Genomic DNA, 27,577 nt, shown 5'->3' with positions numbered 1-27,577 from the left:
ATTCGGTATTGCCGCATTGGGTCAGATATTTTCCGCGGCAATTTGGGAAGGAACAAATGGGTCCGGAGGCAGTCACGATTGTAGAATGATTAACTCATTCAGTAAAGCCGGCGCACAAGGAGTTACTGTATATGGATAATATACTTGATAAAAGATCCGATCTAGTAAATTTCGGTGATAAGAAGGCAGACAGCTAGATACGGAAGAAATAAGGGAAAAGCAATATAATGCATTGATGCAAGGGTTCTTTTTTGTCTTTGAAAAATGTCCATATAAAGCATTATCCCCACCATATTTTGAGAATTGGTTTTTTTGAGGTTGAATTTCTATAAAGAGGTGATATTCAGAAGCATCGTATTTTGGATTGTTTTGTATTGCTCTACGTATATTTAATGACAAGCCCCTGAATGTCATATCAAGTTACTTTAAAGAAATTTATTAATAAATATTTATACAATTAACTTTTGCAAATATCGAATTATTCTTTCCGACTGACTGTCTACTTAAATACCACTTCATATAATTTGGCCCCTCCTACATCGTCCTCGATTGGCTCGGTGTTGTGAATACCATCTATCTCAATCAACACAAATCTGGCGTACAAGCCGTCACTAAGGTCAAAAGTAGTTATGTTCTGTTTCCTTGGTATCTCAATAGTGGTGTAATCTTTGAGATTAAATGGAGCCGTGATACTAACGTTCGAATCGATTACCTTGTGGAAGACTTCATCCTGCTTGTATAACTTGTAGTCTTCTTCTTCAAATCTGTAGATTTCGTACAAATCATTTCCAAAGTCAACCTGACTGAGAACATCTTCAACATTCTTGAATTCACTTAAAGAACCAGTAAAAGTAGACAATTTCCAGTTTAAAGCAGGCTTATCTCCCCAATTGATGAATCCTCCAGTCAAGTTCTTAAATTGCTTGAAGTCAATAAGAATCTTACCTGTAGTATCGTTAAATTTTGCCTGCCACTGTGTAGTATTATCACCATCATTCATAGAAATTGGAGAGTCTCCATAAGCACCGTCGGTGATGTTGTAAAAGTTGGCCAAACCACATTCTGAAATGCTATCTGGGTAACTAGGTTCTGGAGTGTAAAGAGGAAAGCTTAGTTGCTCGTCTTCGTTTAAGGTGTAATACCCTGCTTGGTCGTTTCTGTCACCGATTTTGATCCTGATAGAGTCGTCACTCGTGTGGCTGCCTGCTATTGGACCGTGGTTAGCCACAGTGAAAGACGTATCATTGATAGATAAAGAGAGTGAGTGGTTATTGTATTTAATACCCTCAAAGATAACTCCGTTAGGCAAACAAGGAAGTGCAATTGGGTCGAAATTCAAAACTCTTGTAATACGTCCATTTTCAATGACATAGTCAAACCTTAAACCAGTCAACCCTTGTAAAACTGCTTGAAGGAATCCTCCATGAGCAGTTAAGAAAGGGAATGCAGGATGAGTTGCACCATTCGTTAAGTAGTCATCATTGTTTTGCTCCGAGAATTGAGCAAATGGGCCTCTCAAGAAAGGTTGAACAGCCTTTTGCAAATATGATTGAGAAGAACAACCTGTGGGGGACAAATTTGATGCAACAATGGAAAATATCGGAAAAGTCATTGCTGGTCCATAATTGACCTGTTTCATTGAATAGAACGCCATATTAGTTAATGCTTGCTCCGAAGTAATCAACTCATTCTGCAAAGGGTAGGTCATCATAATCACGTCTGCTTGTTTAATACCTACAGAGGAATTCATTCCAGTGTATTCCAAAGTGATGTTATCCGCATTGTTAGAAGTAGGCAAATGCATATTCCCCACTATATCAGAAAATTGCGATGGGAAATCCCTTCCTAAGTGATCTGCAACTTGGATAGCCCATTTCATGACTAACGATATACCGGCATTGGTGTAGGCGCCATTGTCGACATGGTTAGCGTACTCATCTGGGTCAGTCAAATTATGCGTGGTGTATTGACCAAAGGTACTGTTATACTTGACTACGTAGTCAGAAAAGAATTTTGCAGCGTCAGTAACCAATGGATAGACGTTTTCTAATAAGAAAGTGTCGTCCGCTCCTCCGCTCAAATAAAGTTCCCAAGCGGACAATGCCACTGCCACATTAATATGATATTCATAATCTAAACAAGGTCCAGTAGCTGTACAGTTTCCAAATCTTCCACTGGTCCATGGATAGACAGCGCCTGAAGCGCCTTCAGGTAAGTTCGCTATAGCCTGATCATGGGTATGAACTCTATAGTTAACAATACTTTTGGCATGTGAAGGAATGAATGGTAACAAGCCAGACATCATCCATATATCTGCATCCCAGAAAACCATCCCAGCGTAGCTGTCAGAACTCAAACCTCCTACACTCAAAGCAGCAGAAACTCCTTGAGCATCTGGTCTCGTATTTGCGGTCAAGTGATAGAGGGAGGCTCTGCTAGCAAGTGTTAACAATCTGTCATCAGCGAAAGTGATTGCTGGAGTAGACTCCAAGGTTTGAGCCCAACCCACTAGGTGGCTGGACACAACTTCCTGGAAATCATTATGCTTTTGGGATGTATCACGGGCGAGCCCTAATACTTTATCGCTATCAGTCAAGGTTGAAGGATCTAAGTCTGTGGACGCAATACCTACAAATTTGGTCAAGTTTACTGACTTTCCCGCTTCAATGGAGACATCAACCGACTGTGATGAGTTTGACTTTGTTGTGGTTCTGGACTGGTCGCCATTATTTTTTAACGTAGAGTAAATAGCACCATTAATATACGGAAGTTCGTTGGGGCTGAAGGTGATATATATACCACTATCATCATTGCCAACCCCATTAAGCTGAGATCTTTGAGCGGATGCAAAATCCAAACTGTCTACTACTGTGAAGTTTAAAGAGGTATTCCCTAAATTCGAGATCTGCAAATCAACAACTCCCAAGTTTATTTCAGTTCTATGGGCCAAGACCTCAATTCTCACCTGAATATCATCTAACCAAGTGAACTCTGTTGTAACTATGCCGTTAGATAAAGATAAATTTTGGGCGTAGTTTGCAATTTGGTCTGCTAATTCAACAGAATTGGCGGGATCCAAAGAGTAGGTTTGACCATTTTTAATCGTGGATACTGTCAACGAAGTCCATTGTGGGACAGCGGCTATGACACTTTCGTAGCCATTAGCCAAAAGTTCTGGGAAGTTTGTACCACTAGTGTTTTTCTGAATATCAAAGAAACCAGCAATGAAAGCGCCCGCATACCTCTTGTTGAACAATGGCCAACCATTAGAAAGATCGTCTTCCGTGGCGTCGGCGGAATCACTTATTTGATCGTATGTGAAGCCTTGGCCCAAATTTGGGATTCTGCTTCCAATATAACCGTTGGCAACATATGGTTGCCGCTGGTACTGATTGTATGGAGTGAAACGAGAAGTTCCAACTGTGTTTGTTTCGGTGTCAAAGAAAGCATTAGCGGCATACTTCAACTGGGTGTATACCGCCTTGTTCTGGGGGCTATTGACGAGCTTAAGCAATTGAGACCGACTAGCAGCGACAGATTCATGGGTAACAGCACCAAAAGACGAGTCTCTCAAAGCCAAAGGGAACGCATGAGACACCACCAGGAAGTACCAATGGAGAAGAAAGAGAAGGCCGATATTGAAGAAAATCATACTCTTAATTACAAACTGCTTGCGATAGACGTTTTCAACTAGGGTGTCATACAACGAAGAAAACAGCAGCCATATGTATTCTAGGGACTCGTTCGCCATATTTATAGCTTCAGTGGTCGGACATTCCGGTTTTTGCAGAACAAAAAGGGAGCAGAGCGGTCAATGACAGTTCCGTACAGTGTTATAATATTCTGCTTACGGCAAACGAAAGTGGAGTAACTAACCAACAATAACGCACTAAGGAATGAGTAATGTTGATCACTGAGAATATCCGAAACAAGCGTGAGTAATGCAAACCTAATGCAATATGCGATTGGAAATTTGGGGTAGCAAACAGCAGTACCACAAACAAGAACAATGATGACTCCGGATTAATCTTTCAGTACGACTAAAATGCGGAGGAAATAGATCGAGATGGGGGTTGGGGTAGATTGTGGGGAGGTTGGGGGTATTGTTGGAATGTCGAAGCGGGAGATGGGTGAACAGTATGAAAAGAGTAGGTGCAATGGAGCCGATTAGGAACAGATAGCAATGATATGCTCAATAGATATTACAGAAATGAGTGGACAGCTTACGGCTATGGTAACTGTACGGTACTGTGAGGGAGTATCCAGACTATGTATAGAGCAAGTGCTATATACAAGTGCAGTTTCGGAAGAGTAACTGTATGCCTGTGCAGTTTCGGAAGAGTAACTGTATGCCTGTGCATATAGTATGTTAGTGGAGGCTTGGCGAGTGGCTAAACAAGCTGCAATAAGAACAGCTATGAATGCTATAAATGTATACCCAGAGTTGAGAGCGCCGTATCCCACAAAAGCTTATTGTGTAGAGAAGAGACCGGCAACGGAGCCCATCACGAATGCTGTTTCACACTGAGAGCCTTCACGGATAAACTGCTTGGTTTCGGAGAAATGTATGGCCGAAGATTTTGAACTGAGATGGTGTTGAGCTGCAGTAGTGGCTTATAGTGTTTGATGATTACAAGTGTTTATGTCAAAGCTGTATTCATATACTTGATCACTTGAGTAGTTTGGACTTTCTACGGTGAAAATTCTGAATAGTATCTGGGGCATTACAGGATAACCATAAGGGAGTAATAATCTAACCCCTAATTCAAATGAATATTATTGAAGTTATTAATAAATATTACAGCGGATAAACTCTGCCTACTTTTGTACCACACAAAAGTCCACTCTTTTTCGTCGCCCAACTTATTCCCCATTCCCCACATTAGGTGACAATTTATCCAGGTAAGGAACCTTGCATTTCAATTACACATTGAAACTGCATTGCATGCTCCTTCTCATTGTCCCTATTTTGTGTATCACTCTAAACTTATAGCATGCCCGTATTGTTTCTCGGAACGACGATCCTTGACTTTTTCAGAATACGAACCGAAGTCAATATCTTTGTCTCTTCAAAAAGTCTATCCATTGCTCCATTGTACCACCGGGAATTACCCAACAGATCAAAGCTAAGCTAAGAAGTTCGTAGGACTAATTATCGGAAGGATATCGTGAAAGGAATGTTTTAAAGTAAATAATCCCTCTGTTTCCAATGAACTTTACAAGGCCTACAAATGATTTCTAATTTGCTATTCTCTGACTTCGTTTGTCTTGTAATATTACATTATTATACAGCTATGTGTCGTGGCAATGCTGCAGCCACAAATCATCACCACTATTCGGTGCTAAATAAGCACTGCACTCAAATGACGACCTGAGATTCATATCTCGAAAAAATAACACCTTATTCAAGAGGACTCTCTCTGGATATGAATAAAACTTTCTATAGGTAGAGTATGCATGGAGAACAAAAAAATTATGCAGAAATAGAAGTAACACGATGTTACTCTATCAATTGTCTTCAGGCTTCTCCAAACGGGTAAGCGTGCGAAGAATGTCTCTGGTGTCCACTGAACTTGATGGCAATGGCCAGTGGTCTTTTTGGGACTTTCGTCTCAATATGCGGTAGTTGGGTAAACTTGTTTTATTCATATAGTCATGTAGTAAGTTCGATACTTCCGTATTGAGTTTTGAGCTTTGGATCGCTTCAACGAGCTCCGAACTTTTCTCCATTTGGTATGAAGTGTGATAGAGTCTATCTATCGACGTTTCCAAACCATTCTTAATTTCACTATTGACTTCTTCGAAATTAGAATTTATTTTGTCTATGAGAGAACTGTCAAGGACGGACGAACTGAGATCGAGCAGTTGATCGCGTGAATCCGGTTTCAGTTTAATGTACTTCTTTATATCGGCAACATTAGCGTCACCGCCTGCTGATACACTCAAATTTGCAATCGGCTTAATGGCCCGTTCATAAGACTCTTGCCACTTTTGCTTCTGCTTGATCAAACTCTTTAGCTTCTTGGTATAAATATCTATATTTCTTAAATTGGAGACATTAAGAGGGTTTTTAACTGTGACTTCCTTACCGTACGCTTCGATTTCATCAGGTATGCTGTACCAACTAATTGAAATTTGTTTATCCATTAATTTTTGTAATATTTCTCCCTTCACGACCCCTGCTATACCATTGATTGTTTGCTCTTCTGGACTTACATTTTTTGACTTCAATTCTTTCTCTACTTGATCCATTTTCTTTTTGAAACACCATATCAAGAGTTGCCTCATCCTGTCTGGTTCTGGTAATGAAGTGTCCAACAATTTAAAGTAATCCCTGGGACTCACATCATGATGGGGTTCTGCGACGAAACCATTTCCAATAGACAGAACTCTTTTTCCTCTATTATAATATGACGATCTACGCTTGTCATTTTTTCTATTGGATGGATTTCGTGGCTTCGGCTCTTCTGTTAGGTTGATTCTGTGATGCAGCACTTGCTCGACATATTCGTCTGACGAGTATCCATCGCGCTGACGCTGGTCCTTAATAGGAGAAGAGAGTTGAAAGCTCGACTCATCAAGGAAGTTATACTTTCTTACAGGTTTTTCGATTTGTATCTGTCCATTTCTCTTCTTATTACCAGTGGAGACATTTGCTTTGTTGCGCCTTTTGAATTCCTGTAAATCAAGAAGTTGTATCTCCTCATTGTTGTCTATTTCTCTTGACATGTTGTTTAATTCTTCATTCAATTGAGTCACTGGAGTGCTGATCTGCTTTCGCTTTTTCTTGTCTGACTCATGGCCATTATCTTCGGTGGATTGGCTCCTTTTATAGACAAATCCATCATCCTCTTCGAACGGTCTGCCACTGTTGCGCTTCTTTGTATTTGAGGTGATGGTGGAGCTGGTAGACTTCGATGCCTTGGATTTTGTTTCTGGCTTCTTTTTAGGTCGTGGATTTGTATTCTTTTTCTGGCTATTATTCTGCAGTGAAAGAAGATCATTTAAGCGGTTACTTCTTCCAAGGATTGTTTGACTCGATGGTTGGCTCTGTAGTACATAGAAATCATCGTCGTCCGGTTCTGGATCCAGTTCTTCATTGTAGTTAGGTGTAGATATCCTCCTTCTTGAATTCAGAAGCTTCTGTAATGGTTTAGTGGCGCCTATTTTAGAAGTCTTAGCTCTTTTTATAGTACTAGCCAGTGCAGACTTTGACTTTGAAGTTGTCGATGCCTGTTTTCGTTTTGGCGGCATTGCGGATATAAATAAGGCCAATGCAATATTATTGTGAGTTTTTATTGGCCGATTAACTTAATAAACTCCAATGAAATAAGCAGGTATGTGAAATGTGGAGATGAAGGGCAGGAGCGCTTCACGAAGAAGTTTATTGATAATTATGAAGGCACAATTGGTCAGTATGGATGCATCCGTGGTAACATCCAGGGTCAGTCTTGATATTCGTTAAGACTAGACAGACAAACAATGGGGAAATGGTACAACAGCACAGAAAGCACTGAAGATGGAATCACAACAAATAAAAACAGCGCTAATGTAAAGCGATGACAACAACAATAACAACAATAACAACAAAGAATAATATCGATGGTAATAATAATACAGTGGGATAATACTCGATCGCACACGCGAGAAATACAACAACCCCGGATCGTTCTTATAACAAGTGGATTGCAAGAAAACGATCAGTCAACCAGATGTGACTCGGAATCACGATGTTGTCTGTATTGATAGTAATGAGGAAGTTACTATGGAGTAGTAAGAAGAGTATACACACGGATTATAATATACACTACTATGGAGTGGTGTATATTAGGGAGGTATGGAGGTATGTATATAAGATTCAGATATAGTGTGCACGATGTAGATGGAGTGGATGTAGTAGATGTATAGATGAAGTGGATGTAGTAGATGTGATGTATAGATGTAGTAGATGTAGTAGATATAGTAGATACAGTTAATATAGTAGATGTACTAGATATAGTACATGTAGAAGATGTAATAGACAAAGTAGATAGTAGATATAGTAGATATAGTAGATATAGTAGATATAATAGATATAGTATACAAGAAAAGAAGCGTACTGTTGTAGTATACAATATTTCAGATACAGATCTAAAGATAAAAAAGTAAATTTCTTGTAGAATAACATTATAGAAACAGCATTACACAGTATAGTATGGTTATAATAAAGATGGGTTATAAGGTTAATGCGAATATGTTAAAGTTGAAGCAGGAGATGAAAGATATCGTATGTGATTGAATAAGAAATATTGATTATGTAGGTACTTATGTATAGTATACATAGTTTGTCATTTGTTATAAAAGATGTATAATGCATAACATATACAATCTAGAACATAGAATAATATAGAACATGGTATAATGTAGATCATGTATAATATATAACATATAACATGTATATGCTACATCTACTTTACCACAATAAATAGGATACTACACAATACATAACATAAAATACACAATACACATCACACACTGCAGTTTCATATAGAAGTAAAAAACATAACATCGAAGGTACAGAGTATATATAATACTTATATATAAGACTATATAAATCGACGACATTGTCATCTATATTCATACATCAATCATTTCCCACCAGATAGAACTGCTACAACTACCCATCATAATACACACTGATACACTCTACTCAGATCTTATCCAACTACTCCTAACATAGTACCTCTTTTGTGACACTGTTTGATCTATCCTGCATCTTCCTTTGTTGTTGTTTTGAGTCGTGCACGGACAGATTGCAGCTATCACGTTAACTATGACAGTAACTTTAATTGTAAATGGCTGCTACTTTTCATTAGAAGAAGAGACACCACAAGATCGTCTCAAAAGGAGATTATTCAAAATCATGAAGGGAAACTTTAGTGTTCTATCGCCCTGTAACAACTATGTGGCGTCGACTTTGTTTGCGACGTTTTCATTGGAAATTCACACTTTTGCAGAAAGTCTTGAATTGCACCGTAAATATGATCTCGTGGAAATAATTAGGAACCAATTGTCAGATACAGGGTTAGGCTCAAAGCGACAGAGAATTACCCCCATTGTAAGCCAGGTGGTTTGGGAGCACGTCATCAAAGGCTCACAGGCAACAAAAGTTGCACTAGTAATAGATAACTTCGCTATTGTCCTTGTGTTTGACATCAGAGAAGAATCAATTCCTCCTATCATAGTCCAACAATCCAGAAGAGATGGAATAAGTAAGATTCAATGGATCCCACCTGCGATACAAGAAATTGAAAATACTTCAGGCGAATCCACGGTAGAGAAAACAACTGGGGGATACGTGAATTCCAAGCAATTCATTGTTTTCGCTAAGCATAGTCTATATCTCAAGTTATATTCAGTAGATTGCACACATATAGTCTTCACCATTGTCAAGCCGCTTTTAGACTACGTTCTAATCCGTCCGAACAAATCAAATGTCGTATGGTCCGTCATTGCCAGTTCAATAGAATTCAATGGCTCATCAGTGATATATCATTTCTATAATGAGGGCTCTACGAGTACACTATTGACTAGCTATAGACTACCTAGTCGTATTCTCACAGATCCTCTTATAGAATGGTCCAATTCTGGTAATTGGCTCAGCATCATGAATGATGACGAGGAGTTATTTGGGTTTGACCTCAAGATATTTAATCTTCTTGGATGCATAAAGAATGACAATCCCAAAGAAATCGAGCCATTAATATCGCTCCAATTTCTCACCGAGGGAATTGTGGATAACGATGGTACAACTACCAGTCTAGTGGAGGTATGCTCTACCAAATACACAAGCAAATGGCTTTCATATGATAATTCTGAATACTTACTAGTAGTAAACATAACAGAAGCAAGAGACATTCAATTCATTCTAGTGTCAGTGGGTTTACTTCGAATTGTATCAAAGCAAACAAGAAGAGGATCTTCGATATTCAGTGGCTGGAAACAAGTAACTGATAGCTCAAGTGTAAAATATCGCCATATTTTAAACAAGACATATCAGTGGCTGAGCGATACTTTGAAAGAGATACGAATAATTAACTCAAATATAATCTTAAGATCGGACGATACCTGTCTTATTTTTGAGTTAACTGTGAAGACTGGCAGTGGCTTTCAATTTGAATTCAAAAGCGCCTTCCAGGTTTCACTGAAAATTATTTCACTTAGTACAAAGAATGAAAAGTTGGAGGTAGTAGCAATTGACCATGTTGCGGAGTATGACTTTGAAGCTGGGAGCATCGTAGTCCTTTATACCAATAGCAAGGAGAAGATCAAACAAGCATATTTCGCAGACAACAAAATAGTTGTCATGCACGAATCAATAAATAACGAAGAACTACTGATACGAAATTGGGAAAAAATAGATTCAACAGAGAGCAATAAAGAAAACCACCAGGAACAAACTATCCGTAATAGACATTCCGATCTGACTTCTGAGATCAAGTGGTCTGAGTTGAATCAAAGAGTGAAGAGAAATAGATTTGACAGCAATAGATTCAGTCTCTTGGGATCTACGTCACTTATTGCAGACGAAATCACCGATACATTTGACATGCGTAAACGTGCCAAAGTCGATCATATAGTATAATTTATCAGTTATGCATGCATTGAAAATAATATACAGTGATTGGTAATATTTACAGGTATTTGTAGGAAGCTAGAAGCTAGAAGCTAAGAAACCAAACTATGGGTATGAAATCTCCCTTTGGCGTTTGTTTATATATCTTTTGAGGTCACTTCTATGTTTTACTTGAGACAGTTAATGTTTGTTGGAGTCCAGATTAACCAGACTTGGACTTCTTCTTTGGAGCACCCTTGTTTCTCTTCTTTCTGTCTTGGACCATATGCAATCTGTAGGCCTCCTTTGGATCCACCAACTTCAATTCTGGAAACCACTGTTTAAAGTCGGAGAATGTTGGCATCGAGTCATTAACGCCGTAGTACTTGGAGATTTCAGGGCCTCTCAAGTCAGCCTTCAAGATTTTAGCACCGTTACGTTTGCAGCTAGGGTTCCATGTGTGGCCGAAAATAGAGGCGCTCAATTCCTTAACCTGGTTGATTCTTGCCTGACTTGGCAACTTCTTCAACAAGGACATTTCTGGTGGTGTTGTGTCCTTTCTAGGCTGTAGGGCTTTACGTTTCTTGACCACTTCTACCTGGTTATTCACTGGTTAACGAATTGAAATATTGAATTTTTCAGGTTGGTTGATATTGGATGCTGCGCACGACCTCTTTGTTAGCCCAAGTAATATACAGGTTGGTGATTTTAATAAAGGACTGTGTGGTAACAGTTTTGCACTCCTTGCCCCGTTAAAACAGTACAGAGATTGCAGGCAGAGACCAGTTTAGGCTGTGAAAAAGGAGCTACAATGGGAGTGTAAGATGTATGATGGTGTCGGTAACAGGGTGGATATGATGGAGTGACGGAGTGATGTAATTTCACAGTTAATGGGTGAAATTGAAGAGAGTTTATAGATGTTGGTAATTTGCTCTCTTACATATAGAATGCTACTGTTATATGGAATGTGTGTATGTTTGTTCAAGTACCCGTACCAGAGTTCAGTCGTTTCTCGTTGTTGTCTCCTCTCTCGTGAGGAAGTAAAAAAAAAAAAAAACATGGGCTACTGCAAAAAATGAAATCATGTTTGGTGAAGTGTTGCCGGGGTCTAAAACAGAACTAAACGAAAAGGATTGGGCACAATTGTAAGTATCCAAAAACTTGCCGCTATCATATCTTGCCGCTATCATAAATGCCATAAATGCACGGCAAACACTTTGCTTCAAAGAACTTTGTAAACTTGGACCATTGGCTGCAACTTGGAAGGTGCATAGCTTAGCCCGACAGCGTCACGTCTGGCTCTCGACTCGTCTCGGTGAAAGAGGCTGAGACTGGTTCCCCCTTCTCGTTGTACATCGGTAAATCAACAAGTCGCTGCGAGACCACGTCCTCAGATCCGCAGGATCCCGGTAGTTACTGCGAGCCGCACCGCGGTAAAACACAGAAACTTAAAATTATATGCTTTCTCTCCGGTACCAGGCCAAGACTACCAAGAAATAGACACCTTGGGGTTTATAGACGTTTTATTGATAACAGGTATGCTATAGCAAGACTCCGATTTCAATTTTCTGTTTTCTGACATCGAGACTATATTCATTCCGCTCCATCAACTCTACTCGTCTCCTCTTTTTACCGTCTCGTTTCCACAATTCCATAAATACCTGGCCATACAGCCTTCTCTCTTGTTTGCAAAAGCACAGGATATTCCCTCACTAAATCGATAAGCCTCGCTATTTTTTTTATCGGTGCACTGCCACGGGACGGGGACTGAGCCCAAGCACAATGTATGTACGGTAGAGATATATTTATAGATCCAGTCGGTTCATCTGTATTAGCCGTGTTGTCTTCCAAGCAAGAAGACATAGAGAACCACCCACTAGTCTTGAATATTGTCGATATCGGTGTCTAATTTTTTCCTTCGCCGAACACTGTTGTATATTGTACCCCCGTTTTCTTGTCACTGGGAGCCATCACTATACTTTGCTGCCTAGCTAAAGAACATCGAAGAAAGGCTTTAACTCCACCAGAAAAGACTGAAAATAGCGCATTATTCACGCTTTCAAGCCTACTATTCATCCAATACACTCCCAGAAAAGCAACTTCGAAGCGAAGTTCTCGAGTTCCTTCTATTCATCTCACAAACTCACCCATTAAAAGCACTTTCCTCATCACGAAAGGTTCATGCTGTTCTCCACATAACTTCACCTACACAATAATTACACATCAAAAATGGCCAAACGGAAGGCTCCAAGGTCGCCAGAGCGAGCCCCAAATATCACTATACGTGCACCAACAGAAGCGAGTTTGGAGATACAACCAACTACTCCACAAGTCGAACCGTCACCTTCGTCTCTTGGTAACCGGTTACTGAGATACTCGCTTTCAGCATTTTCAGGAGATCAGTCATTCAACAGTAACCGTGGAAGTCACCATGAAAGTTCAGCTTCCGAAGAATATGATCCAGCAAGAAGTTATAGTCCGCCACCGGCCTCTTCTCTGAAGTCAAATCGACTCTCAATTGAGTTCACTCCTAGTAGTAACAGTTCCGGATCAGTTAACCATCATAATGCATACCCCAAAAACCACCAACACCAACACAGAGAAAGCGGGTCTCCCTATCGAGAGAATGACGAAGAATTTGATAGAAGCAATGAGGATTCTAATAGACATTCATGGCGTTCCCATCGGAATATCCTCGGATCGATCCATCATTCAGCATCACCAAATTCTTCAATAAAAAATAGATCACCTCGTCTTGAATCAAAATCGTTTCTAAACGAAGCCGCAGCGGAACATGATTTTGATGCGCTTAAAGAAGGGTTGAGCTTTGCACTCGGAGGCTCTGATCACGAAGGTAAATGGTTCCCTAAAGGTTCCGAAGAGAAACAAGCAGAGGAAAACGATAAGCCATCCCAATTGAAAGCTACAGACCGGAAGAGTCAGGACTTAACTTCTACACTTACACCAGACAGTCATTATAATAACCACCAATACAGGGAGAACATCCCATTGCAAATCATAGATCCAACCCGAAGACCGAGCTATTTCGCAAGATCAAATAGCAATTTTTCGACAAGAACCCCAACAAAAACACCTACAAAAACTCACGCCAACCCTTTTAATCCGGAAAGAAGGCCATCACTAGCTGTACCCACCTTGTCTCATACTTCAGGTACTGGCAGCTTTCACAGCGATAGAGGAAGCGCAGATCATCTAGAAACAGGAGATGGGGAGCATTTGGCGTTACCTTCACGGGTTGACGGTAAATCTTCTCCAACGAGAATATCTAATGTCATTACGAGAATTTCAGAGCGTATTGCTGGAACTGGATCAAATCCTGCTGCATCAGCTCAGAAAGATCCCCTGTCCTCGCCCTACAAAGGGGAGGCATCGTCCGGTGCTGGAAACAATTTAAGCGTCTCTGATATAAACTCTTCTCTAAGAGCAACCCCAGCAGCAACACCTATTAGTGGAAGATTTCCTCTTTTTAGGGATGACGGTGTAGGAGACGTCCATAGTGCATACCAAGGAAGCCAGAGCACTGAAAGAAGATATTCTGACTACTTACATCCTACTCCGAGAACAGCACATAAGGTCACATTTAATGATGATATCACCGAAGAATTCAATACAGATGCTGTCAATGAATTTGTCGCCGACGGTTTAGGGGTATATTTGAATGAAGTAGAACATACTAGCAAGACTCAAGAGAGTACTATAATCGAAGATGAGGACAATTTGAATAACTCAACTCAGCATGAGGGATTAATTCATCAACTTAATCCTCAACAGGGAGCTAACACACCCCTTTTATCAGGGAATAAGAAAAACGATTTTGCCTACGGCTATGCTTATGGTAAGAGAGTTTCATCGAATAGAGAATATACCAACATCGAGTCAATGTATCTATTTGGCAATTCCCTTAAATTATTCTCGCCACAGAGCAAGTTCAGGCAGTGGTGCCACAAGCTATTAACTAATTATTTAACTAACATTTTCTTGTTAGTAATGTTGATTCTTCAAACAGGGCTACTCTCACATAGACAATGGAATCCAATCAAGATGGGTGGGTATGTCTATGCTGGCTACAACTGGGCTGACTATGTGCTCATAGCCATTAACTGTATCTATACTATTGAAATTGTCGCAAAAGTAGTAGCGTATGGCTTTGTCGATGATCATGTAATGTTCAAAGAACTTGGATTACCATACCCAGAGAATGAAATAAAATCTATGTACTTCTCCCTGGTATACATTAAGAAAATACTCAAGTGGACCGGAATTCCTAGATTACTAAGAGGTAAAACACAACAGTATAAGGAAGCACAGGAACATGAAAATCCTCTCAGAGGCTCAACAGTAAACATGGACACATCCTACAACAAAGCGCGTTTATCTTCCGACGAAGAAGTCGGCAATTCTAGTGATGATCCAGATATCAAGGAAATCGACATTGGTGATCACCGGACAAATACAAGCATATCTCACATGGAGCGGAGCAATTTAAGCCAGAAATACAAAGATTTGATGCTGCATCATCAGCCAATTGCAACCGATGCTGAAATATCTGCCCAAGATAGAAATTTGAATGGCAATTTCACTAACACCACAACCAACAATTTAGATGGCGACACCTCTACTGACTCCATTCTTGCGGGCTACGAGTCTGATAATTCTGACGAAGAGGACATTGGCTTGACAGATGAACCAGTTTACCCAACTCAAGACATTGTGACTACAAATACTTTGCTTTTGAATAAAACCAATAAAACCATGGACAGCCTTAGCTTGAAGCGTGCATATATCAGAAATTCATGGCACAGAATTGATTTCCTTTCAATGATTGCCTTTTGGATATCTTTGTTTCTCTCAATTGGCCATTATGATGCACAACAACATCTTATGATTTTCAGAGCAATCAGCTGCCTTCGTATTTTGAGACTCTGTAATTTAACTACAGGTACGACCACAATTTTAACTGCTTGTAAAATTGCTATTCCACAACTTATTGATGTTTCTATTTTCATCTCGTGCTTCTGGTTGTTTTTTGGAATACTTGGAGTGCAATCCTTCAAGCTGTCCCTCACAAGACAATGTGTGTGGACAAATCCTAATGACGCTAATGAAACTTTTGTTAACGAACATCAATTCTGTGGTTCTTACATAGGTTTGGACGGGACTCCGCAACCATATATTCAAAGGAACGGTGTAAATTCGGAAGAAATCAAAGGATTTCGATGTCCGAAGTACTCACAATGTATAAGTGGAGATAATCCTTACGGAGGAACAGTCAATTTTGATAACATTCTACAGTCATTAGAGATGGTGTTTGTTGTCATGAGTGCAAATACATTCACTGATATCATGTACTATACTATGGATTCAGATAATATGGCAGCTTGTTTGTTCTTTATTTCTGCAATCTTTATCCTCACTGTATGGTTGATTAACGTTTTCATTGCAGTTATAGTTGCTTCATTCAACATCACCAGTAGGGAGGTTGCGGAGGAGAAAAGAAAATTACAGGAGAAAAAGAGGTCATTTTCATTGTTTGGCTCTTCCAATGATATTTCGATACATACTGAGCGCATCAATTTGCTTAAGAAGCAAAACATCTTTTTGAAGTATTACTATAATTTCGAGTTTATTTTTCCAATACTCGTTGTGATAGACTTATTTGTCCATTGTTTTAGGCTGTTCGACATGACAGATGCAAGAAGACATACGTTGTATCGGTTCGAAGTAGGTTTCACAGCAGTATTCATGGCAGAAGTACTACTTCGGTTCATTTTCCATTTTCCTAATTGGCGTTTGTTTTTTGCTCTGAGGCGTAACTCCTTCGATTTGCTCTTAGGTGTGATAACAACAATTATCATTATCAGTCCAATAAAGGAGAAGCTAGGCCACGCATACTATTGGCTAACCGTTTTTCAGCTCATGCGTTTCTATAGGGTAGTATTAGCCACTCCAATCACGCGAAATCTTTGGTTGAAGATCATGGGAAATTTTAAGGCCATTTTTGATTTGGCCTTGTTCTATTTCATCTTGCTATTTTTGGTCAGTGTTATTTTGGCTAGATTCTTTGAAGGAGGTGTTCCAGTTGACGAAATTGATAACGTCGACTATCCAATGCATACCCTCGCGGATGCATTCATTGCATTGTACATTATTACTTCCACAGAAAATTGGACAGATGTATTGTATGGCGTTCAAGAGCACGCAGCAAATACATCATCTAGGGCATTTGGTGCTATTTTCTTGATTGCTTGGTTTATTTTGTCTAATATGATCATCATGAATATTTTCATTGCTGTAATTGCTAAGACTTTGGAGGTCTCAGAGGATGGAAAAAGAAAAAAGCAGTTACTTCAATTTATCGACAATATGACTGATAGGCTTCACAATCTACAACCCGAAGCTGGAATACTCACGAGAATAAAATCGAGAGTTTTCAAAACTCGTGGAGTAAGAGAAGATCTCCAAAGCGCTGTAGTGAACTTATTACTAAGTGGAACAGCAGTGAACGACTTCTTAGATCCTGAAGATCTTGACTATTCAGAAGATGAAGACGACGGAGAAGATGTGAGAACTTTGCCAACAAAAAAATGGAAAAGATGGCTCCATGTCAACTTTAGAAGATCATACTTCCGAAATCCATTTTACGTCAAATCTAACAAAAGGCGTAAGATATCAATAGAGAACTTTGACCCAGCTAGGTTTGCGCAGAACATCATTGTGGAGAGAAATGCCCTTATCACAAAACAGAATAGATTTCTTAAGGAAAATCCCAGATTCAACTATGTCTTCTACCTCATGGGCCCAAGACATAGGCTCAGAAGATTTTGCCAGAGAATAGTCAAGCCAAGTTATGGTCAGCGTATTGATGGTGTAGAGCCATATGGACCTGTTGCAGAAGCTTTCGTAGTTCTCATGTTCTTGGCTACAATAGCGTTAGTAATTACCGCATGTTACTTGACTCCGTTGTATAGAAGGCGTATGGTTGCATTGTATGGAAATTATAACTGGACTTTCTGGCTAGAGGTAGCCTTTAATATTCATTTCACAGCAGAATTTATTATAAAAATTATTGCTGATGGATTGATTTTTACACCTAATGGATATATGAGACTGTCATGGAATTTGATTGATATGATAGTGTTGTTGTCATTGTGGATAGAGTTCTTTGCTTTTATTAGAGACGATGGAAATTTATCTAGAATTGTCAGAGGTTTAAAAGCCCTTAGAGCTCTCAGACTTCTTACAATTAGCGAGACAGCCAAGGCAAATTTCCATAATACTCTTATTTCAGGATTTTGGAAAATTATAAATGCAGCAATCATTTCTCTCTGTTTGTTGTTTCCATTTTCGATATGGGGCCTTGATATCTTTGCTGGTCGCTTGGGATATTGCATTGATGGATCATCACCCGTATCTGCGTGCTTCAATGAATTTGACAATCACGTCTTCAACTGGGATATTGTGAGCCCAAACGTATATACAAATCCACAACTTCACTTCAATAGCTTTGCCACTTCATTCCTGTCACTTTTCGAAATCGTTTCCTTGGAAGGTTGGACAGATTTGTTACAGAATGTAATGGCTAGTACAGGGGTCGGAACTCCTCCAGAGAAAAACGCATCACCATTCAATGGATTCTTCGTTGTCCTTTTCAACTTCGTTAGTATTGTCTTTATCTTGACTTTGTTTGTTTCTGTTATTATTAGTAACTATTCAAAGACAACGGGCAGGGCTTACATGACAAAAGACCAGATTGCATGGTACCAAGTGAAGAATATATTAATACAGGTCAAACCCTCCAAGCGTAAAGATTTCGAAAAACTTTCGCTATTTCGAAAATTCTGTTACAGAATGACAGTCGAAAAGAATAAAATCTGGAATAGAATATTGAATTTTGTGCTATTCTTGCATGTTGTTTCCTTGTTGCTTGAGTGTTGGCCATCATATATCCTGTTGAATACCTTTAGAACAGTCATATATATGAGTACAGCGACTTTTTTCACAATCAACATCTTGATGAAACTTGTTGCTCAGGGTCCCCTGATGTTCATAAGGTATAAATGGAATATCTTCAACTTCGTGGTTTCCATCGGTGCGTTTGTAACGACTGCTGTTGGAATCCGCATTGACCAAGACTCTGCTTTCATAAATGTCAACAAATTGTTCTTGGTTGGTATTCTTGCTTTTGTAATACCAAGAAGTAATCGATTGAGTCAGTTATTAAGGTTTGCATCGGCTAGTTTACCAACACTTCTTTCCTTACTTTTCACTTGGCTTGTTGTCTTCTTGGTATTTGCAATTGCAATGAATCAAATTTTTGGCCTAACAAAAATTGGTCCAAATGGAAATGGTAACTTGAACTTGAGATCAGTACCAAAGGCTCTCATCTTATTGTTTAGAAGCAGTTTTGGAGAAGGGTGGAATTATGTGATGGAAGACTACACTCTTCTGAGTCCGTTCTGTACCACAGGAACAAGTTTAGATGATAGCGATTGTGGAAACAAGCAGTACTCATATATTCTATTCATGGCATGGAATATATTTTCCATGTACATATTCTTGAATATGTTCGTTTCCTTGATTCTTGACTCGTTCAGCTACATCAATCACAGAAGCAATTACAGTAATTTGCTAAAAAGACAGGAAGTTAGGAAGTTCAAAAGAACTTGGCAAAAGTTTGACCCCCAAGGTACTGGATATATTAAACCTTATGACTTGCCCAAGCTCTTGCATACTCTCGATGGAGCCTTGTCTTTCCACTTCTATTCAGGATCTTTGGAGATACCAACATTGTGTAAACAGTGGTTTACAAGAAATGATCCACATAATCCTTATGACATTACAGTAAATTATGGTGCTATCGATGCTGTTCTAAATGAGATGGATATTCCTAAAATCAGGGAGAGACGAAAAGCGTACGAAAGATTCATGGAGGAAGCTCTTTTGAACATGGAACTTAACAACGATCCAGGTATTTCTTTCACCAGGATTCTTTTGCAGTTGCCATTGTACACATCATTTGAGGCTGGTCAATGCTTAAACTTAATTGACTTCTTGGAGAGACGGCTTTTGGTGCAGAAGGTTGAAAAGCGCTTGAATACGAAGAGGGTATACGAGACTATTGCAGCATACGCTTGTCGGTGGAAGTATAGGCAAGATCAAAGGCGCGGTATCAGAGATACTAATATTGCATTTGACAAAGAGCTAAAACGGCACAGTTACTTCACAAACGAGTCACGCAGTATACGTTCTCGATCAATATATTCCAAAGATTTTGAAGATGCTCTATATAACCAACGAGAGAATGTGAACACAGCTCCCGAGTTCCTTGATTATGGGTCTCGAAATCCTCCTGACTCTGTCCACGAAGACAAAAGCGACAACAAAGATGAAGGATTAACTAGCGGGATATATATACCAAAATCCCCCTTGAACGTATTTACAGCAAGAAATAGAGGAAGTACACAGCTTGAGAATCAAGAGACTAAGGAGGGTTCATCAAATGAAAAGAAAAAGCAGCAACCTAAATTGTATGTTGAAATACCTAGCACTTCCAAACTAACACCGGATCCTTCTCCAAATTTTGGATCACCAGGAGGGCATATTCAGATTTCGCCATTTATGGCCCCTCCTGATAGAGACGCCTTATATGACGAGCGTAATATATCAGTAATGGAGTTGTCAGACATCGGTGAGGCTTTAGAGTCGTCATCCTGGAGTACGGCTTTAGATCAAGTGAGAAATGAAGAAGGACATTGGACGGAAATCAAAAAATTCGATTAGTCATTAAGAATGTAATTAGCATTATTTATAGAGATTTACATTAGAGAGACCCATTGGATATAATATTATAGAGATATTTAATCATATTTTCTTTGTAGGAACTACATAATTACAAGGCAAATTAAATAAGATCTATTAACACATTCTTCTTTTATACAAGTTTATTAATGCAACCGCCACATTTAATCGGTCTTCATGTCATTCAAACCTAAGTCTTCATTTTGTTCATAAGTTCTTTCAAACTCTTCGGTTGTCATGTTTGGATCAACATCTGGAGCGTAGACGTTTTGAATATAAGAGGCTGCCAAAGGATCATCCATGACAATCGTAAAGGGAATCTTTCCGTCGATGGCATCTTGTAATCTTGCAAAGAATGAAGTCCATCTTCCCTTGGTGGCTTCGTCCATTGAGTCTGAAGACTGAGTAAACACTCTTGAATGCAATTCTTCAGCGACTTGAGTTAATAAACCCTCGATGGTGGTGAATCTACCACCCAATGTACCTGGTGTTAAGTCCAAGTTCAATTCAGGAATCGACAATCCACAGGTTTCACTCTTTAAGATGTCTCTTGCTAAGTCCTCTGGGTCAGTAATTTTCAATGTGATTTTCTTTCCATGTGGAGGAATAGCACCACCTGTCTTGACTTCATTGGACTTGTATCCACAATGGTCACAGACTGTAGACATTAACACAACGTCGCTAAAATGAGGAATGTTCACCGTCTTCATGTGGGTGCTGCATGGTTGAAAACAAGATGAACATGTAGCAGCGAAAGTTTGAACTTCGTTTTCAAAATTCTCGATTTCGGTTTCATCTGAAATGAAACCAGTAGCTCTAGGATTATGCTCAGTTTCAGAAGCAGTTTCTTCTGGCTTGTTTAATGAGGATGAGATGTTTTTCGATGTGGCTTGCTTCTTGTTTGCTAATTCTTCCTGTTGATGTCTGGCAACATCGTCGGCTGAGATTAATCCCAAGAAAACATTTTGTTCGGCAGTTCTGCCGTATTCATACATAGCCCACTTGTGACTTGGCTCACCTGGAAGGTATTCAATCCACGAGTTTCCGGCTGGATCATCAACGGTGACAGTCAAAGGCAAGGTGTTTGGATCGGCATTGATAAAGGAGCGGACCCTAGAGATGACAGCAGCAATCTTCTCGTAGATTTCTGGTTGCATAGTTTGTCTGGCTGGTTGGTCAGACTCTAAATCCTCGATCATTTCCTCTAATAAACCTTCAACATTAGTCAATTGACCTCTCTTTGGTGGGATTTCAATATCCAATTCCGAGAACTTAACGGATGCAGTTTCCGACTTCACCACTTGACGGTTAAAATCTTCCTTCTTCTCCAATTTCAAAACGTATCTAGAACCCTTCTCAGCAATCTGGGCAGCTGGTTGAATTTCACTGTTCTTGAATCCACAATGAGGACATTCAAACGACATCAAAATGATCTCTCTGAAAAATGGAATCTTGGTCAAAAGCATTCTCGTTATACCGTTGTCATGACAGTTCATACACAAAGACTCAATTTCCTGGACAGGGTGACCCTCTGCATCCAGTGCTCCGGTTTCTCTAACCTCGTTGTTGGTTCCTGAAGTAGTTTCTTCTTGAACATCTTCTCTGTCAACTTCTTCAGCTTGTTCTCCAACGGTTGCGAAGAGATCTTCTTTCTTTTCAGCAGTAGACATATCTTCAGTTTTTTGTTTCTTGTCTACGTGTGTATCTGGAGTTTCCTGTCTATTCATTTCCAAGACAGCCAAAGTAATTAAAGCGAATATGCGCTTTTATAAGTATTTAGTTATATTACGTGAACATCTCTAACTATTCTTAGTATGGCATTGAAATACAATTTTTTAAGATGATATCATCACGTGACAGATCACGTGCCATTATAATTGAACCATTATGGCATACTGATGTTAGAAAGAAGAAATGAAGGACGTTAGAGAATCCCAAAGGCATGGGTGACAGTTAGATTACTCTAGAGCTCTTTGGAATACTATAGAATGTTTCTTGGGGCATTTTTTAATAGGGTATAATTGCTATTCGGATGGCTGCAGATTTCGGTGATGATTTCTCAGCATTTTTTGTTTTGCAGTATTTGTAATGAGATTTCGAGATGCTTCGGGATCTTTCTGGAAGAGTTGTCACGTGAAGGGAATGGTAAGATAGAGTAAAGATGCATGGTAGCGGAAAAGGGTTGGTTGGGGTTTGGTTAGGTTTTAGTGTAGAGTTCAGAACGAATGAGTGAGGTTTGAGGTGCTGGGGAAGACCGTACACTTAGTGTAATTGTGTGCTGTTAATTATTTGCATATTGTCCTCACTTTGTATTGGTCAAATATGCTTTAATAAAGTATGGTTTCTCAACTTTTCTGAGTGATATCATCGAATAACGCTATTCGAATTGCTGCAACTTCCGTAGCTCACTAATGCAATAGATGCAGTTCTACAAAGGACAGATCCTTAACAGAAATGTTACGTCACGTTATCTAACGTTTCTACTCGTGGGCTATAAGTGCTTATAAAATTGCTGCAAATATTATGCAGCATCTCATCATCTCATCATTAGGAATATCACGTGATTTGATTCAATCGTTATGAAAGGAGATATGGTAACCATCGGCCTCCAGGATTTAATGCAATAAAACGTGCAAATACATATGGCTAATTCCGCCTGATAGAGTACCTTGATAGAGAAAATATTATCGAACTGAAGGGTACGATAAAACAATGTCGTAAATTATTTGCAGGTAAATTGTCCTAAACTTGTGGCTATGGCAGGGATCTCAAACAACGGTTGAATCTTGATACTAACGTATATGTAGTTTAACAACCTTGTGCTCGTAGGCTCTAAACCAGCTGACGTAAGAGAACGTCAAGGTGCATAAAGTATTTCATTCCGATGAAAATTCTTCTAATACACAAACCCATCAGCATAACCTGTAGCGAGGGCTAAATGAAGCCACAGTTCTACGAATTTATACAAGTCGTAATCGGAGTTGGAAAATTTTACAATCAGCCCTAACGTGGCACCAGTACACGAGCGCGCTGCGAGGCGACCTATTGACACCTCTCAGAGAATTATTAATTTAGATTAAGAAGGACTGTAACCGGTTCCGATTCTGGGGTCAAAATTGGGTAGGCCAGCCATTAAATACATGGACAAGGCAACCGAAGGAAAACAACCAAATACATATCTCTGACGAGGACACACAACTGTGGATACTATTGTCCAGTGCGACACCCAAGCGGCCCCAAACTCTGCCTTGGTCATTTGGCCATTTTCTGTAAGAGAAGGGTGCATCGCATCATGGAACAGAGCCTATCCACTGGGGTAGAAGGCTTTCGGCTCGGGTGACAAAAACTTCGGCCATGCAGTTCTTGGAATAGACTGCAAAAGAAACTAACAGCCACTCCTAACCATAAATAGATGGGCCCATGTCATATGCCAATCTTTATGTTACTACAATAACCACTCGGCTCGGGCGCACAGATACCGTCATTCAAACAACTGAATTCTATCTAGGGCATGGAACAGCGTTTTTCTTGTAATATATAGCCATTTCGTTATCTCTAATAGATAAGCAGAGACAACATATATTACCTGGGTTATATACAGGATACTCGTCCACCACCACCACCACAGTTAGAGAAGTGACGAATTGCGTTAAAATGCCACTTGTACCTTAATGGTCATATTTCGATACAGATTTTGTAGCTTGACTAAGTGAATAATAACAACAGTGACACCAGCGACAACACCAATTAATAATAACAATCACACTAACAACAATAACAACAACAATAATAATAATATTAAACATCCCATCTTCTGCCCCATCGGAGTTGACGGTGTTTTCCAACCTCCTCCCACCACAAAGCTAAATTTTCTTCTCGTTCTCTTGGCTTTCTCTCATTCCTGTTCCTTTCTCACCGTCTGCCACTCCTGTAACTATCTCCATCTCTCAACCTGTCGCCTCAAAAAAAATATATTATACTCTCCACCGGTCACTGCAGACACACCACACAGTTGACCTGCAGAACATAACTGTGGTTACCACACTAAGAAAATAATTTTCGCTGTTTTACCCTCTCAGTAAATTATAGTTAGACGCCATAAAGAAATCTAGTTTTAGTTATATATATATGTACAACACGATAGGTAGTGGACTGAAAAGGAGATAAACATCGTTGTTTCGGGATTTGTGATAGAACCAGTAGAGAACAGAAGTTGTTTTCACGGAATTTCGGGGTAGTAGTTGTAGCATCTGTTTGATAAGATCGAAGTGAGAGAGTCACACAGCGGTTGAATTTGAAAGCAACAAGTAGTAGTTGTGCCACAGTGAAAACAAGGTCCACATAGGCAAAAAAAAACATATAAGAATCCGCATAAGAATCGCCAGAATTACCAGAAAACTCCTGGACTGACATATATACCCAGTTTATAGACCATATCATGAACTTACAAGAATCGTGTGGCCCATCAAATGGAGAGGGCTCGTACGACTCACTTCTAACAGCTTCCACATCCCACATTGAAGGAAACAGCGGGAACAACCAGGCCAATATCAACATTAGTAATCATCAGACTGGCAGCAATATCAATAACGGCAAATCGAACTTAGCTTCCATAAACGCCAAGGATACCACCACCACAAAGTCCGCACTCATCAACAACGTCGAACTGTCGATAGTCACTAAACTTAATACTCCTCCACCACCACAATCAGGAGACCTGGATGTTTCTGTAGTAACACCATTCCTTGTCAAACATATCAGCGACCAGCTGTTGATACCCAAAGATAACTACCATAAATACTGCTACAGACACAACCCTGAAATCACTTGCAATAAGAGAACTGACGAAGACAAAATGAGTAAAATCCAAAACGCTCTTGATAAGTTATCTTCAAGAGACCAAGAGGCCATCTCTCATGTATGGTCGATTTTCAGTGCAGCTCCCAGTTCCCACCGTCATTTAATACTCCTGGGTATTCTCACTCAGTGTTGCTTCCCACAACTCTCATATGTGGCACAAGAAGTATCCAACCTCATCAGAATTGATTTCATCAGCACATTACCAGTTGAGATTTCCCTTAAGATTTTATGTTATTTGGATTGTAATTCACTTTGCAATGCCGCTCAAGTTTCTAGAAAGTGGAAATCCTTAGCTGACGATGATAGAGTATGGCACCATATGTGCGAGCAGCACATTGATAGAAAGTGTCCAAACTGTGGTTGGGGATTACCACTTATGCATATGAAGAGAGCAAGAGATATGACGGAGGAGGACATCAAGCCAATCTTAAAGCGTAAGATTGAAGAGGTCAACGCTTCTAATCACAATGAAGTTTCTTTTAATTCCAGTGATCCAGCTGCAGCTGTTGAAGGTCCTTCAACCAATGCAGCACAGGCTTCCACTACAATGACAACTAGCAACAGTGAAGAGCAAGAAAATAAGAGGGTTAAGTTAAGCCAAGAAGAGCATATAAAAGCTCAAAAGCAGCTCAAGAAGAGACCATGGAAATCTGTTTATTCTGAGCGTTTTAAGCTTGAGAAGAACTGGCGTAAGGGTACTTTTAGTGTCAAGAAATTCTTGGGACACACGGATGGAGTTACATGCTTACAGTTTAACAGGAAATATCTAATGACTGGTTCATATGACACTACCATCAAGATTTGGAAAATCGAGACTGGTGAATGTTTAAAGACTCTTACAGGTCATACAAAGGGTGTCAGATCTTTGGTCTTCGACTCGCAGAAGTTGATAACAGGAGGCTTGGACTCAACCATCAAGGTCTGGAACTATCACACTGGCCAGTGTATTGCCACTTATAAGGGTCACGAAGATGCTGTTGTGTCTGTCGATTTTTCCAACAAATCTATTGTGTCTGGATCGGCTGACCACACCGTCAAGGTATGGCACGTCGACTCCAGAACTTGCTACACTTTGCGTGGTCACACAGATTGGGTGAACTGTGTAAAAATTCACCCACAATCCAACACGATATTTAGTGCATCCGACGACACTACTATCAGAATGTGGGACTTGCAGAACAACCAGTGTTTACGTATTTTTGGAGGCATGGAGAATAATGGTCACATCGGACAAGTGCAGTCTGTGATTCCATTCACATACAAAGAGGACTTGATCGAAGATGGCAGCGAAAGTGAAGGTGAAGGTAGTCATCATCCAGCAAACAATCAGGGTGGAAATCAATTGCCTCTTGGAGCTCAAGAGAATGCAGAAAATGCCGCCAATGAAGAGAACCAATTGCCATGGAATCCAAGCTATCCTACACATTTGCTTACTTCATCTTTAGATAACACTATTAAGTTATGGGATGTGAAGACTGGTAAGTGTATCAGAACTCAGTTTGGCCACATTGAAGGTGTCTGGAGTATTGCTGCTGATACCTTCAGAGTTATCAGTGGTGCACATGACCGCTTGATAAAGGTATGGGATTTACAAAACGGTAAATGCTTACATACGTTTGGAAACAACCTGAGTGTTAGCTGTGTTGGTTTGAGTGATTCAAGGTTTGCTGCTGGTTTGGAAAGTGGAGCTGTCAAAATGTACTGCTTTGACTAACCAAAAGAGTATGGCATTTATGAACATATTTAACGTAATTGTACTATAAATTAATGGAGTAAAGCTTCCGGGATTTTAATTTGGGATCATGGGTTTATATACTATTTTAAAAATGTATATTTATTGTTAATACAACTTTGTAGTAATCGCTTTAAAAGGCTCTAACTAAAGCATCCGCTACATACATCATGAAGAGTCGCCCTGTCTCTCACGATTGATTACAGATTGAAGGGAAGAGCTTAAGTAATAATTTTGTTAAGATATTATTTTACATATCATTGAAGATGAACGCATGAAACATTATTAAAATCATATACAATCTGCGTAAATAATAGCTACTGCCTCTAAACACACTTAAATCGGTAGAGACCTTGCAATTTTCATAAACAGAGCATAACCAAAGAAATAAAATGTATGCCCTACAGTGAAATGAAATAACTTATAAACGAACGCATAGCAGTTTGTATGTTAGCAGCAACTTTGTTGGCGTGGCTTGGTTTAAAATGAAGGAAGGAAATGCAATATCACGACTTTTCTGGTCGGAAACAATAGTGTGAATAGTACTGATCAGTAACATCAGCAGCACTACT

The 27,577-nt window shown here is 39.6% G+C and overlaps 7 protein-coding genes across 7 annotated transcripts; 3 read left to right on the top strand and 4 right to left on the bottom strand. All coding sequences in view use genetic code 12, as the record gives it.

Annotated features, from left to right (window-relative positions):
• Window positions 1-335: 335 nt before the first annotated feature.
• Window positions 336-4,188, bottom strand: ATC1 (alpha,alpha-trehalase). Its single transcript, XM_064916462.1, has one exon. It carries the CDS (start codon window positions 3,749-3,751, stop codon window positions 500-502), a length of 3,252 nt encoding a protein of 1,083 aa, XP_064775641.1. The 5' UTR covers window positions 3,752-4,188; the 3' UTR covers window positions 336-499.
• An 830-nt stretch (window positions 4,189-5,018) lies between these two features.
• Window positions 5,019-7,508, bottom strand: RJT20DRAFT_24823 (uncharacterized protein). The gene has a single exon (XM_064919369.1). The coding sequence runs from the start codon at window positions 7,252-7,254 to the stop codon at window positions 5,509-5,511; it is 1,746 nt and encodes a 581-aa protein (XP_064775640.1). The 5' UTR covers window positions 7,255-7,508; the 3' UTR covers window positions 5,019-5,508.
• Window positions 7,509-8,812: 1,304 nt separating this feature from the next.
• RJT20DRAFT_138953 (uncharacterized protein) lies at window positions 8,813-10,624 on the top strand (the record flags this gene model as incomplete). The annotated part of the gene is made up of 1 exon (XM_064918598.1): window positions 8,813-10,624. One exon carries the CDS (start codon window positions 8,813-8,815, stop codon window positions 10,622-10,624), a length of 1,812 nt encoding a protein of 603 aa, XP_064775639.1.
• Window positions 10,617-11,188, bottom strand: RJT20DRAFT_125352 (mitochondrial 37S ribosomal protein mS33). The gene has a single exon (XM_064916461.1). The coding sequence runs from the start codon at window positions 11,130-11,132 to the stop codon at window positions 10,818-10,820; it is 315 nt and encodes a 104-aa protein (XP_064775638.1). The 5' UTR covers window positions 11,133-11,188; the 3' UTR covers window positions 10,617-10,817.
• A 1,635-nt stretch (window positions 11,189-12,823) lies between these two features.
• Window positions 12,824-20,395, top strand: CCH1 (Cch1p; the record flags this gene model as incomplete). Its single annotated transcript, XM_064918188.1, has 1 exon — window positions 12,824-20,395. The coding sequence occupies one exon, from the start codon at window positions 12,824-12,826 to the stop codon at window positions 20,393-20,395; it is 7,572 nt and encodes a 2,523-aa protein (XP_064775637.1).
• Window positions 20,396-20,485: 90 nt separating this feature from the next.
• Window positions 20,486-22,149, bottom strand: ZPR1 (zinc finger-containing protein). The gene has a single exon (XM_064916460.1). It carries the CDS (start codon window positions 22,138-22,140, stop codon window positions 20,578-20,580), a length of 1,563 nt encoding a protein of 520 aa, XP_064775636.1. The 5' UTR covers window positions 22,141-22,149; the 3' UTR covers window positions 20,486-20,577.
• Window positions 22,150-24,851: 2,702 nt separating this feature from the next.
• RJT20DRAFT_114522 (ubiquitin-binding SDF ubiquitin ligase complex subunit) lies at window positions 24,852-27,264 on the top strand (the record flags this gene model as incomplete). Its single annotated transcript, XM_064915803.1, has 2 exons — window positions 24,852-25,707; window positions 25,771-27,264. 2 exons carry the CDS (start codon window positions 24,852-24,854, stop codon window positions 26,985-26,987), a joined length of 2,073 nt encoding a protein of 690 aa, XP_064775635.1. The 3' UTR covers window positions 26,988-27,264.
• Window positions 27,265-27,577: the final 313 nt, after the last annotated feature.

Source organism: Scheffersomyces xylosifermentans (assembly GCF_036884685.1).
Source record: "Scheffersomyces xylosifermentans strain CBS 12540 chromosome Unknown RJT20scaffold_2, whole genome shotgun sequence".
Taxonomy (NCBI): Eukaryota; Fungi; Ascomycota; class Pichiomycetes; order Serinales; family Debaryomycetaceae; genus Scheffersomyces; species Scheffersomyces xylosifermentans.
This window is presented reverse-complemented; position numbering and strand designations above follow the sequence as displayed.